We start from the raw sequence: 14,844 nt of genomic DNA, 5'->3' as shown, positions 1-14,844 counted from the left end.
GCCAACTGCTTTTAGAGAACTGTATTTCATCATCTCTGTTCAAGACAATGCAGCTACAGAGCCAATAAAAGCATTTCACATACATGAGAGTGTCAGAGTAAGTTTGAAATAATAAAGCACTGGAGAAGGAATTTGATACAGCAAATGACCAAATGACTGTTTAAAAAAAAAAAAAAAAGAAAAAGAAAAAACAGCAAAACACTAAGGATTGAAGTTGCAATATATGTTTGTGTTTTCCTTCTAATAAAGTTTAAGGGAAAGACTTAAGATAAAAAGGAGCAATTACTTCATCCTACTCCGGTTATCAACCAGAACTGTGGCAGATCTGAGTTACAAAAACATATCTCCAGAAATATCTTTGCACGTGGTGACGATATGTCCCATAAAAGCCAAAAGTAAGCTATCTGAAAGTGGTTAGAAAAAAAACCTGCTTCCTTCCAAGCTCGGAGCGTCACCATCCAAGTAGTGAGAGAGGATGCTCTGTTGTGTTGCTGGCAGCAACTTGCTCAGGCACAAGAGTAAAGACTATACCAAGGACGTATTTCTGAAGCAAAAATATTCTTGCCTCCAAACAAATCTTCCACTTCATTTAAGAAACATTGGATTTTTAATGTATTTCTTTGTCTTAAGAGTGCACCATGCTCTCTAAGGCTCAAGTCAAGCAAAATTCAGAATCAAAAAAAATACTCCACCAGCTTCTGTAAATGAACAGCTTTTGTGGATTTACTTCAGCTCAAGGTAAAGTTAGTTGAGAAAATAAGCAGTTAGGCTTATTAAAGTTATTTGAATCCAAAATAGGAAATAGATTAATATATGCTTATTCGTATTTGATATTCATCTGTGTAACACTGGATCTTCAAGTGAAGCTGCTCCACTTCAGACTTGATTTGAATGAAATTTTTATTTAGGTGTATCAATCTAGCCCAAGAATCCCGTGTACCTGACACTCAGTGCACAAGACACAGCAAAGAACTAAGCACCATTCCAAAACCTCATTCCACCAGACAGTCACAAGATATCTCTGAGAATTATGTTATTACAGACAGAAGCAATATACACTATGACTTTTTTTGTTTGTTTTCCTTTGTAAATTTCACTAGGTGATTTACACAATGGTAAGAGCTGAGGACTGATTCAATTCAATAATAATACAAAAATGCACCTAAGGTTATTCCTCCACCTCGAGCTTGTCTCTGCACAATACAGAAACATCATTCCTATCCTGAGACAGGATGCTCAGACACACAGAATCCTTGTGTGTCTTGAGACAGGAAGCATCTTATTTCGAGGCAGGGCAGTAGGCATGCAAATCAGCTGTACAATTTGTCCTTCTCACTTTCAGGATCTTTCATTAGCTTTCTAAACGCAAAGAACTGATAGCTGGAGCATTCTCCTCTCCATTCACACAGTCACAGATGTTTTCAGACAGCCTTACCAAAAGGAGGTACTTTCCCCAGCAGCTTCTATTTGTTTACTTAAAGGAGTGGAGAAATGGGAAAGGTATGCAGCAGTAATTCTGCTGTTACTCTCCAGAACTTATATAACTAGCGTAACCATTATAGTAAAAACACTGACTAAAATAAGAAGGTTAAAACAAGTACACATAGCAATGCCTGAACTGTATTGAGCAGGTTATTATTAACTGCTGATAAGCTCTCTAAGGAGATTTTAAGTAAAATGCTCTTCCAGAGCAGAGTATTAATGGGAAGCAGTCACGGTAACAGTTCTGGACTTTGGAGATCCACATCAGAGTAATACTGAAGGAAAATATAGAAAAATAGCACAGGAGAGGAAGGAAACAATTCCTGTGGAAGAAAACCACAGTCCATGGTAACTACACCAAGAAGAGATCCTACAGTGGCTACAAATAAGTTATGAGAGAAGGACAGAGCTTGTGATAAGGCTACATTAAGAACGATACATTTACAGTAATCAGACAGGATCCATGAAGTCACATGTTGGAATCAGAAGAGAGGCAAGTCTTAATCTCTGTAGACTGCAGGTACCTAATCTTCCCAAAATTCTCAGGGACTTCCTATCTACAGCAACATGCAGATCTTCTGATATGATTTAAATGAACCATTAGTGATGACAAGGCTATAAATTATCTCATTAGTTCAAGTGCTATTACAGTTGCCGTAATGCCACTTCACAATGGTGCATGGACCACATTCACTTTGGAAGTGACTACCAAAGCCAGCTTTTGCAAATTCAGCCCCTGAACAGAAGATATTATCACCACCTCCTGAGTCAGACCGCAGATTCTCTTTCACACAGCAGCGAAAAGCATTTTCAAGCATTTTAGTTAGAGAACATGTAAAGGCACTTGCCTACGGATATTTATGCTTCTTGGGAGATCTCCTCCCAAAATTATTTTGGCAATTATTTCTGTTGGCATACTTGAACAACTACCTGAACTCTCAAACTAGAAATCAAGCTCAGGAAGAGCAATCCTTGAACACAACAGCAGATGCAGCTGAAAGTAGACAGGTTCACAAGCCTCAGTCTGATGCACACTATCATGAAATCATGCAACAAATAGCATCTGGAAGAAACTGTGTAAATGAAATCTGAACAGTAATCATCACCATTTTACCACTGGGTACCACATTCTTTAAGTAATGCAGTCAACAGGCACTGCCAGCTAGAAATCCCAGCTCTAATCCTGGCAGAAATTGAAGTGTAGGCAGACACACACTCATAAGCTTCAGAGTGGAGGATGCCTCCAGTGGTATCCACTTCTGATCTCTGAGGTTACATAAAACACACATTAGGAAGGGTAACCTTCAGGACATGCGAGGTCTCCTGGCAGGGCTGTAACAAAGCTGAAATGAAGTTGAAAAACTAACACATTATCAGATCAGAAAAAGATAAATTGAAGCTATCAAAAAAAGTCATAAAAAAATTCCTTTTTCTAACCAGTAAGAAAAAACCTGACCTTTGTCATCATGAAAAAAATGTCCTCCTGTATCCACAGACTTGCAATACACTGCTGCCAAAGCTTTCCACAAACAAAAACTGCTTGAAGTTTTTACATCTGTGAGTAGTTTCACTTAACGTACAGAAAACAGCATTCTGGAAATGCTACAGTGACATAGTTTTCCTATAAGCTAAAACAGCATATTCTCCTCAAACATTTTAGGTAGCTTCCCTTGCCCTTCTTCATCTTCCATTTCTACTTTAAGCTGATGCATGATAGGGCTCAGAAGCATTCCAGTTTTTAAAACAGTGAAAAAAATTCTATTCAGAGCCCAAAGGGCAGCAAAAAAAGTTCCATCAGCTTAACATGTAATCTTCTCAAAGGATAAAGAAATAGGAAGGAAAAGGGTAGTCATTCACCCAAAAGAAGGAGTGAAACAGTGCTGGCAGAGGATTCTGCAGTGAGAGCAACCAGCTTTAAAGAGATTTCTGTTTGAAAAAGGCAGAAAAAAAGAGGAGGAGGAGGACAGACAGTAGAATGTTTTCCTCTACCTAACTCTACACTGCAAGACCAATGTTACACTATTGGAATTTCAACTGCAAGATACTGACAACGGAAAACCGAACATATCCAATAGATCTTCCATATTCACTTCAGTTTTTGAAACCAATCATCACATAAAAAAGATGTGCTTTCCTATTCCATTCTTCACCAGAATTAAACTCAACTAGTAATACAAAGATAAAAGATGCTATGCTAATTCTAGCAGTGACCGTATCACTAAAACAGCACTTACAGTAGCTTTTACCAGTACCACACACATTATCTTCCTGCTGGAGTTACAGACCAACCAAATGCAGCTGCAAAAGTCTGGTCTTTCTTCTCCACTGCTTCTCTCCCATTCTCCTAGTACCAAAAACAGCCAGTAGCTGACCGCTGAACTGCAACTCCAAGAAGCAGAGGCTGAACAGAGCTGTGTCCTTTCCTATACTGAAGTTGAAGCTTTTAACTTGGCCAAAAATAAAATGGTGTCAGCTGTTATCTTTGCACTAAAAGAGAAGCTAGTTACTCTATCAAAAAAATAAGATGTTACTTTTTTGGCATGCCTTCTGAGTTCCACCTGATACCTCATTGCTGCACTAAGACGCTTCCAGTTGTTTAATTTCTCAAGCAGAATAAATACAAGAAAGCAAAACGAACGGTATCTTCAGTTCCTGATTTCCTGTAATTCTGGTCTACTACTGCAAGAACGTAAAACTCTTTATACGCAGCAGTTCAGTCCTCCTGCACAGCATGCTGCGTGTTCTCCAAAATACTTTAATTCCTGTTGCAAATAAAGATAGCTTATTTTAACACTACAACTACGCAGCTTTTAGCTTTCCACCCATGCAGGCACCAAGACAAGGCGAGCTGTTCGGACACGCTCCATCCAACAGCCACACCGCGCTGCCAGCTGCGAGCCACCTCCGGCTCCAAACCAACGCTGTGACAGCGGCGGCCCCAGCGAACTCGGCGTGCCCCCCGGCCCACCTGTTGACGCCGCTGAGGCTCGCCCTCCAGTTCTCCAGCCTCCCCGGCTGCAAGCGCAGCTCGCGAAGAGCCCGCGCCCCCCTCAGCCGCCCCCAGGCCCCGCCGCGGCCGGAGGCAGCACCGCCCCTCCCTGCCCGCGCCGCGCTCGGCAGCGCCGCCCAGAGGCGGCACCGCGCGTCCTGCCCCGCCGGCCCACCCGCCCCGCCGCGGCTGCCGCCGCCGCCGAGGAGCGCAGCCGCGCTTCTCCGCTACTCCCGGCATAGCGGCTCGAGGGCAGGAAGTGGGCGTCCCTCCCCCTTCGCTTCCCTGTCCCCTCCGCCCTCTCCCCTCGCGGTGTGAAGGGCGCTCGTTCGCCCTCGCCCCGCCGCGGCCCGAAGGCGCCCCGCTCACCTTGGGGAAGGTGCCCTCTCGGCGGGGGCTTTTGGGGTGGTCGAAGTGTCCCCGGTCCAGCATCAAATAGAGGGAGAAGATCACCACACAGAACACTGCACTGCCCAACACCGTGAACTGCCGGCTCAGCTTCATCGCGCCGCGCTCCCGCCGCCCCGCACGGTGCAGCCGCGGGAAAGTTCTGCCCCCGCACCGGTTGGCGGCGGCACGGCGGCAACGGCGCTCCTCCGGCGGGGCAGCCCCGAGCGCTCTCCGGAGAAGTGCGAGAAGTCGCCCCCCGCGCCGGGCACAGAGCACCGCGCGGAGCCCCGCGCCGCGGCCGGAGGCGAGCCGGCAGTTTCCGGCAGCGGATCAGGTTCGGGCTGCACCCGGCAGGGAAGTGGTGGTGGCACGCCGCGGGGCCGAGCGAACACCGCTGTTCCCCGCTTTCCTTCCTCCTCCGGCCGCTCCGCTCCTCCTCGCCACCGGCAAGTGGCACCGGAGTCTGGCACCTCCTCCCCCGCCCCGCGGCCGGAGCGCTGCCGCCGCCGCGCACACGCTCCGCGCCGAAAGGAACCCCCGCCCGCCAGCACCCGGCCCCGCCGCCGCCGGAGCGCCGCGCTCCGCCCCCACGCGGGTGGGCGGTGCCGGGTGCAGGTCACGAGAGCGGCACCGCCCCCGCTCCCGCCCCGCGGATCGGTTGGGTCGGAACGGACCGCGCCGCCCTGGGGCCGAGGGGGCGAGCGGCGGCCTTCGGGGCGGAGCAGCTGTTCGTCCGCCGTGCGGGCACTGGTCCCGCGCTGTCCGCGCCCCACCCGCAGAGGGCAGCGGTGCGGAAGGCCGGAGCAGGGGGCTGTCCCCGGGGCGCCGCCTGGAGAGAAGCGGGGAAGGGAGTTCTTTGCCCGTAGCTGTGGTCGACGGCAGCCCGGTGCTCGGCAGAGACTTGTCAGAACGAGGACTGTGCGCTGTGCTGACGCTGTTCCTCCCGTACAGTGTTACGCAGACAAATGGGATCGCCCCAAGTTCCAGATTGAGTCGATGTTTTCCACACTCGAACAAGCTTCAGCAGATGCACCTCGTGGCTCAGCGACGGGGGCCCCAGCGCTGAGGGTGCCTGTCCTCCACCGCGGCCATGTTTAGTTCCTAATTTTGACGGATGTGATTTTGTGAGATTTGAAAGCGTCCATGCCCAGCGTCTGTGTCTGAATAACGCTTTGGGGAACTAGTTGGGACACGCTGCCTGTTAATGAGAACCACACCAGTGCTGAAAGCTCTGGCAATGCATGTGTGAGCTCTTGCCAAGCAGCTCTGACTTCCCCATGATCTGAAGCCTGAAAGCCACTGGTGGTTGGTGTTTTTTTTTTAATTTATTTTTCCACAAAAATCCCACTAAAGTTGTTAAAACTGTAGAAGATCTGACCAATAACATTCAGACTTCTGAAGGCTCCAAGAAAGTCAAATCTTCGCTAAGTTTGTCCGTATTGAGAACGTGTTGCAGCGTCCCACAGAACCTGCAGACCCAGACCAGCTGTCCAAAGCACCCACCTCCCCTTCTCCCACTGTGCAACAGTACTGGGTGGTTCTGGACGGGCAGACCCCGCAGTCCTCCTGCAGCACAGGTGGGGGTGCAATGCACCATGGGGTGAGTGGGGGCAGAGAACTGCTCACTGCTTTGCGCACAGACTGTGTTTCAGTTCAGGTCTGTTTTTTGTAATACCAGGGAAGACAAAAAAAAGGCTGAAGGGTGGAGCTGTGCAGTGGAGACAGGACAGGGGATGGACAAAAGGGTGGGGCTATACAGAAATGGCAAGGAGCGATGACCGGTAACAGCTGCAAGTTTAGAGATGAGGCAGATCAGGGTGAAAGACAGCGGGGGAAAGGCACAGCAGTCTAACAGAGGGACAGTGCTGGTGGGTCTCCTGCAGAATCTGGAATAAAACATAGGAGTTTTGAAACACTTAGCGTTCTGCTAAGCAAAAGAGTGTATGTAACACATGGCTCTTACCTTCTTACATTTGCTCTATTCCCCCTCTAGTGGCAGACGCACACAGAAAATAAGTAGAAGCGCTTCTTTCTCCATTTGTCAATTTGTTAATGGGGGTCAGTGTCATGGTTTTATGATTTTTGATTATTGGTATTCTACATCACAACATCACGTAGTGCACTGGGACTTAAAGAGTTAATGCTCCAGTCTGGGTACCTGTCCCAGAAGAGCAGAAGAACTACATACCCCAGAGGACTCTGCGTTCAGAGAAGAGAGAAAATCCCTGGCAGGGTGACAGGACTGGGCTCTCCTCCCTTCTGCCCATCCCAACTACATGTCTCGCCTCAGCATTAGAGTAAGGCCTTCAACTTTCAGACACTCTCTCTCAGTATATTTGATTTATTACCTTCAATCCTAATTATATTGTACTGTATTGTATTATAGTGTGCTCTCTTGCATTCTGATATCTTATTTAGTAAATTAGTTCGTTTCTTCTCAAATCGTTGCCACTGTTTTGTTTTAGGCCCATCTCTCTATCCTTTTCCCTTTTCCCTTTCTGGGGTGCAGATCAGCAAGTCCCTCCGCTTCACTAGTCACAGAACCGTGCCAAATCAGCCCATAAACCGTTGACTGTCAGATATCAAAAATCCAACCTTGCAGTGATCTGTGTGAGATGTTATCTCCAAATTTATCTTTCCCAAGAGGAAAATTGTATTTAAATCTACAGTAGGATAACAGTGAGATTTCAAAAAATTATTCCAGGATTTTGGGATATGTATTATTACGGTTCACAGAGAAGCCTTTGCTCACCATTTGCTTGATCAGAGATATATCCTCATCTATTTCATGTCACAGTTAGTTCATTCGTTGAACAGGGGAAGTACAGGACTGTGAACAAACCAGACATCAGCAGACCTTCTATTTCCCTTGTTAAAAAGGTCAGAAGTAGTTTGTTGAATGAGATGAGAGCACTGTGGAGAGATAGTAATGGTCAGGTGGCTGAGACAACAGGAGTGCCACAGTCACTGTTCCTATTTCTGTTACAGGGCTTGTATCTCGTGTTAAGTCACCCAGACACAGAGCAGGTGAAGGATTCTCTGCTGTTAGGGTTCTTACCAAGATGCAAGTGATCGGACCTGTGGTCACAGTGCTCACATTTGGAGCTGAAGTTAATGAAGGCAATGAACTTAAATCTTTCTTCACATGTATTTTGAGAAGAGTAGTAATGCTTTTAATAAATTACAATTTCTCAGAATATTACTTAAGTGTAAGGAAATTAGCAGCTGTACTGACTGTTCACTGTTCTGATGGTATGCATCAAGTAGTGAGAGTCCACAGCTTAAGATGAGGGTAAAGCTATGCGTAGAATCATGCTAATTGCTGTCATGGGTGGTGCTGAAAGGAGTACCTGGTCCTATGCTTTAAAGCTCTGTAGTAATATATGTATGTCTGAGAGGACTAGTTCAAGTGCCTCTACAACAGTATCATTATGTATATACATACTTAGGCTTGTGTTTTTATCTGTCCATTTAGAGGAAGATGGCAACCTGGGTGCTGAGGTTAGGATAGACCTATGCAAAAGTGCTAGACAGTAATTGCAGTCACGTAAAGAAATTTATTATTAAATACAGATATGCCTGAAGCCATTAGCAACTGCTACAGTGAATTTTTTTAGACATTGGTTTTTGAATTTGGGTACTGTCTGTCTAATCCCTACCTTTAACTTTAAGGAAGGAAGGAAGGGAGGAAAGGAAGGGAGGAAAGGAAGGGAAGGAAGGGAGAGAGGGACAGAGGGAGGGAGGGACAGAGGGAAGGAGGAAGCGAGGGACAGAGGGAGGAAGCGAGAGAGGGAGGGAGGAAGGGAGGGAGGGAGGGAGGGAGGAAGGAAGGAAGGAAGGAAGGAAGGAAGGAAGGAAGGAAGGAAGGAAGGAAGGAAGGAAGGAAGGAAGGAAGGAAGAAGAAGGAAGGAAGGAAGGAAAGGAAGGAAGGAAGGAAGGAAGGAAGGAAGGAAGGAAGGAAGGAAGGAAGGAAGGAAGGAAGGAAGGAAGGAAGGAAGGAAGGAAGGAAGGAAGGAAGGAAGGAAGGAGGGAGAAAAAAGGGAAGGGAAGGGAAGGGAAGGGAAGGAGGGAAGGGAAGGAAGACTCAGACAAATTATTCTTCAGGTACTGCATGTCTTCTATGAATTGCAAGGGAAATGGCCCAAGAAGCTGCTTCCCTGCTTCAGACATCTACATCCATGCTGAAGAGACAAGGAGGCAGACAGTGAAAACCAAGAAGAAAAGGTTGTGGCACTCAGGGGATGTGGGATCAGAGGAAGGCTGATGCTTCATCCTGGAAGTCTCACTATAAGTAGCCTACAGTAAAAACAGCAGTGCAGAGGTAATCAATAGCTCTTGTTTCCTCCAGGTTAAACATAACTGGTTAGATGAAATCACTTTCTGCTGACAAGCTTGGATGAACTGATTTGATTCTTAGTGACCTCTGATGAGGTTCAGCTTTGTTTTACTGTAATATCCAAAATCAGCAACAAACATTAATCATTAACAAACCTTGCATTAAGAAACCTCATCATACTTCCACAGCATTTCTATAAGTATTTCTGCTTACTTTTACTTCCGTGTTCATGCTCAGATGAATCATAATACATACCACAACATATTTAGCTTCAGACCAATATAGATGTGTGAGTACCACCCAATTGGATAACTTCTATATTTGTAATGATCACAGAATTTCAGGTAAAGAAAAGTATAGTCCGTTCTAGGAGAGAAGCTATAATTATGGCTGGTAACAGCCATATTTTTACAGTATTGTAAAAATAAAAAACAAAAGTCTATGAAAGCATTTACTGACAGAAATTTGTTTCCACACCAAGTTGATGACTTTTAAATCATGAAATTTAGCCTATCTATTTTAAAATACTTGTAACTTCAGTAAGTATATCACTGTGTTTTAAAATCATAATAATTGAACTAGGCAGCAATTAATCAACAAATTTTGTATTTGAAAACTTCAATTGGTCTCAGGAATTTCTTAAGGAACTTAGAAATTTGGCTACCTTGGCAGGTTCCCTTTCCTCCCTTTACCACTTTTTCAGTTTTCGCCTCCTCCTTCCTGTCTTCTCTTTCTTTCTTTTTCCTTTTTCTCCCCTTTATTTATTTATTTGTTTACGTGTTTGTTTATTTATTTAAACCAATAAGCTTTCACATTTCTGTCAAGCTAATTTATTTTCATTTTATGTTCCCTCAGTGTCAGATCGATCACTTTTATTTAAATCCAAATGAAAAATCAACCAGAAAACAGTTTTGCAGTGCCTCATTACCTGGTATTAGTATCGTGTAGAAGTTCTTGCTGGTCTTTGCATTTATTGAATATGTAAAGCTCCAGACTGCAAAAAATCAATCGGCATTCCAATCAGTCAAGTTATTCTTCTCGAAAATATTAGTAACTGGTGAAGCAAAATAAGGCATTGCTTTCAACTACATCAAAGTTCTTTTCTTGCTTTTTGTACCTGGCTTTTAAACACTGCTTTAGATGATGTGATTAAAACAAGGACCAAAGTCATGTAAATTTTAAAGAAATGTATGTGTATTTAAACTCATGGCTTTAGAATTAGACTGCACTGGCCTAGTATAGATCTTGATACGTAGTATAGCTGAGGGGATCCCTGGGGAATTAGTGAAGCCTCATCTAATTTCAGCTGAAGTATAGTTGAAAACGTATGAGTAAGGAAGTTGCTTAAACTTGTGGTGGTTTCTGCAGTTCTAATACACAAACTAGGAATATAGAACAAAGATGGGCAGTTCCATTTTGTTTGTCCTTTAAACTTTTGTAATGCAAATTTCTGCTTTTGTTTTTTTCTTCAAGATCTATTTGCAAAGAATGCGTGTCTTTGAAGAAATGTAATGTAATCTGTTGGCATCCTATTGGTAACACATCTAAAGTGAACTGATGTAGAAATTTGATTTTTATTAAGAACTTTTACATTTTACATATTGAACTTGCCTCCAACTAATCTTCGACTGTATGATTTTAAATATATGTTTATTTAACATTTTCTTATTTGGAGAGGAAAAGGAGTGGTACTTCTTTGTTTTATCAAAAAATTTTGTTAAATTCTGTAGTTTCAGAATTTTGAGACTGTATCTTTGCAGAAAGTTAACATGGAAGCTGTCAGTCAATTACTTTCATCATCCTAATAGGCAAAGTATTTCAATCATATTTCTATACGTAAGGTTTCAGTAAGCTGAAAACAGATAGGACTAAACAAGGCTAAATGTAAGAGTTCGGACTCTTTCAAACCCGTGAAAGGTTGTTTATTAGTTTGTCTTGACACCTGCTAATAATGGTGCACACTGTTCTCACAGGTCAGATTAGAACTGTTTGTTCCCTCTCACCACATGCTGTCTATTACTCTTTTCCAGACTTTTATGAACTATAATTTTTCCTAATGGATGACCAATTTGACCCCTAGCTGTAACAAAGCCCTTTTCTTCTGGAGAACTGAATCCACTACTTAAGCCCTACTGTTGTGAATTGAATCAAGATAGCTAGATTTTCAGGGTCCTAGCAACAAATTTGCTTGAATGAGAGTGCCTGATGAAATCAATAAGTTACTTTTACAGAAGACTGCGAGCGTGGATGAATGCGGACGAACCCACATGAAACTTTCTGAAGTTGTTCCACAGTAGAAGTCACACAAGGACTGGTCAACACAAAAGCATAAATAACAATAAAAATTGTTCAACAAGCTTTTTCATCCATGAGGAATTGAGTCATTAAACATTTATTTTATTTTATTTTATTTTACAAAACGAGGCAATGCTTTCATTCTTTGCTGATTACAGTTTGATATCTGCTTTTTCTTTATTCGTTCAGGCTTTTGTTTAATTATATGGATATTCTCTTGAAAATACAGAAGAATAAAAACACAAGAAAAAAATGAAGAATGTATCTGCTGCAGCTATATATATATAGCTATACTTTTTTTTTCTCAAAATAAGTACTGACTCCATATTGAACATAATGTGAATTTGAAGCACAGAAGTAAGTTTTTGTTTTTAACAAAACAGCATTGGTTTTAAAGGTAAAACATAGGCTAAGCTAAGGAAACACAATACAAACATTGTAGGACAAAATTTGTCATGGGATTTTCCAGTGTCATTCAGATCTCAAGAAAAATAGTTATGAAAGGCATTTTCTAATAGTAAGTTTACACCTCCAAAACAGATGGAGGGAGCCTTCTGTATCTTCAGATATACTAAATATAATAAATACCATCTCTAGAAAACGTAATAGGAACTTAATGTTTAACGAAAGATAAAGAATACAGCTTCATTCTGATTATTCTAAGAATTACCCAAAACTGGGAAACCATTCTGGAAACTGCAAATCCTTAAGTATTAGCATAGCTTAAAGAGAATAAGGCAACAATTAATGGATGGAGATAATTTTCTACATTAGCAACATCAAAGCAAAGAGCAATGTCTACAGTTTAAGAAGTCATATAGAAAAATCAGTTAAATTTTTTTATTAAGTCATATCTAATGAATAAAACAAAACAGTGACAGAAATATTCTTCAGAGCATAAATGTCACACTTGTAAAAAAGGCCAGTTATAAGTCAGATTAGTGTTTTACTTCAGAAAATGTGTTTTCTCATTGTAAGTCTACAAACATAAATTAATATAAACCAAGCTAAGCTAATGTTTTCCTGTTATACATTTGTTAAAAAATATATCTTTACCGTTTTACTTAGCCTACAATGTAGAAAAAAATCAGTCAAACATCATAGTCCTCTATATTCACATGAAGTCTAAATGCATTAGAGTCATGCATCATCCCCCAATGAGGATTTTCAGGAGCTCGGCTTCCTTATGGCATTGTGGAGAATGGTTTTTAGATACATTTTTGAACTTTTACCTGCAGGAAAACCTAATTATTATTGAACCTTAGCAATGTTTTAATACATTAGTTTTAAACTATATGCTGTAGGAGAAAAGCCGAGCACATCCTCAGCTGTCTTCTTCCTGCTTCTGCAGTAACAGACTAAGTAGCCAGTTTGGCCAAGGAGTACATCTGTGACTGAATATTTTGCTATGCTTTGGAACGTGTGTGAGCTTATGGATATGTCTTATTTCATGGTCCACATTAGTAGAAAATCTATCAACTTCTCCAGACGATCTAAGCCCTTATTTGAAGAGATAATTCAGTGTAACTTCAAATACAAACATCAGCAAGGATAAGTCAGATGCTTCTATTGCTGCATGCACCAAATAATTAAATCATGACATATATTAAAAATTTTATTTTTCTTGGAGCAATATCATCAATATGGAACAAAATATATGTATTTAATGTTTATTGTTGTTTACTGCCTGTGAAAACAAATATTCACTATTGTAGAAATACAGTATGATATGTTTTTTGATGATATTCTGGTTCTTATTTTTTCCTTTGATCTCTTTTCAAGTCAGTTGAAATCCACGTCAGGAAAAGAATCTTACAAATTATGTCACCTTTGAGAAGTACATTTATGCCATTTGACTATAAAACAATATTTAGGCAAGTTTACGGTTGAAAAATTGCTGTTAGTCTGTAAGGCTGTGTACAAAGCAAAAAAATCAATCAATCAATCAATTACTTAATTAATTAAAGAGTAGAAGTTGGGCAGCCCAATCCTTAAGAGTCCATGAAGTTTTAAAAGGAGAAGACAAACAAAAATGGGCAAAATGTAAAAATCAACTGACATAGTCTAGCTGGGTTTGTGTAAAACTTTTGACACTGTCTTACATGATATCCTTGTTTCTAAATTGGAGAGACGTGGATTTGACATACAGAACATGTCACAGATAAGGAATTGGTGGAATGGTTCCACTCAAAGAACTTTCATCAACAGCTCAGTGTTGAGGTGGAGACCAGCAAGTGGCATTCCTTGAGGATTGGCACATGTATATTTAATGTCTTTGTTGGTGACATGGATGGTGGGACTGAATATACCCTCAGTAAGTTTTCCAGCAACATCAAGCTACATGATGCAGTCAGCATGCTAGAAGGAAGGAATGGCATCCAGACAGACCTTGACAGGATGAGAAGTATGCTGATGTGAACTTTATGAGATTCATCAATGCCAAGTTTAAGGCTTTCCATCTGTGTTGGGGTAATCCTAAATATGAATGCAGGCTGGATGGAGAATGAATTGAGAGCAGTTCAGAGGAGATGGACTTGAAGGAGTCAGCATGAGCCATCAATCTTGCTTGCAGCCCAGAAACCTAAATGTATCCTGGGCTACATTAAAAGAGGGGTTCCAGAAGGTTGTGGAAGATAGTTGACCACTTCTTTTTTTCTCTTGTGAGGCCCCACCTGAAGTACTGCATTCAGGTCAGGAATTTCTAGCATAAAGACATGGACCTGCTCAGTTTGGTCCAGAGAAGGCCAGGAGAATGATTAGAGTCTCTCTTAGGAAGAGAAACTGAGGCAGCTGTGTTCATTCAGCCTGGAGAAGCTCCGGGGAGACCTCTTTGCTGCATATCTATTGCAGTATTTAAAAAGGGCTTTTGGGATAGATGGGGAGGGACTTCTTGGCAGGGAGAGCAGTGATAGCACAAAGGGCAATGGTTTTAAACTAGGAGAGTAGGTTTAGGTTAAATGTTAGGAAGAAATTACTTACGTTGAGCATGGTGACAGCAGATTTTAACAAACTCAAGGAGGCAGCAAGTAGGCACAACAGTTTGTGCAGAAGGGTCAGATTTCTGCTAAGAACTTCTGAGGATTTCATTGGAAGTTGGAAGTTGTGAAATCTTTCTGAGGAATCCTGAGGAATTGGAGGATGATTACTGCAAACTGGAAAGGAGACCTAGGCAAAGACAACTACAGAAGAACTTAGCTTCTCCTGGGAGGAGATCTAGCTAGATGTAGCTGCTGCTAACAGTCCGTGATTAAGGTGGGTCAAGCACCTAGTGATTCAGTCTTAGGCAGAGGCGTATATAAGAGCCAGGCCCAGAATGTAATGAACAGGCAGTGATCACAGCAATCAGATGCAG

At 42.5% G+C, this 14,844-nt stretch overlaps 1 protein-coding gene across 1 annotated transcript in view; it reads right to left on the bottom strand.

The window, feature by feature from the left end:
• MAN2A1 (mannosidase alpha class 2A member 1) overlaps window positions 1-5,391 on the bottom strand; it is a 114,546-nt gene extending 109,155 nt beyond the window's left edge. The window contains exon 1 of the mRNA XM_085213073.1: window positions 4,841-5,391. Coding sequence (XP_085069199.1) covers window positions 4,841-4,975 — 135 coding nt within the window. The 5' untranslated portion in view covers window positions 4,976-5,391. The remainder of the gene's footprint in view (window positions 1-4,840) is intronic.
• Window positions 5,392-14,844: the final 9,453 nt, after the last annotated feature.

This window comes from Meleagris gallopavo, chromosome Z, assembly GCF_905368555.1.
Source record: "Meleagris gallopavo chromosome Z, MGAL_WU_HG_1.1, whole genome shotgun sequence".
Taxonomy (NCBI): Eukaryota; Metazoa; Chordata; class Aves; order Galliformes; family Phasianidae; genus Meleagris; species Meleagris gallopavo.
This window is presented reverse-complemented; position numbering and strand designations above follow the sequence as displayed.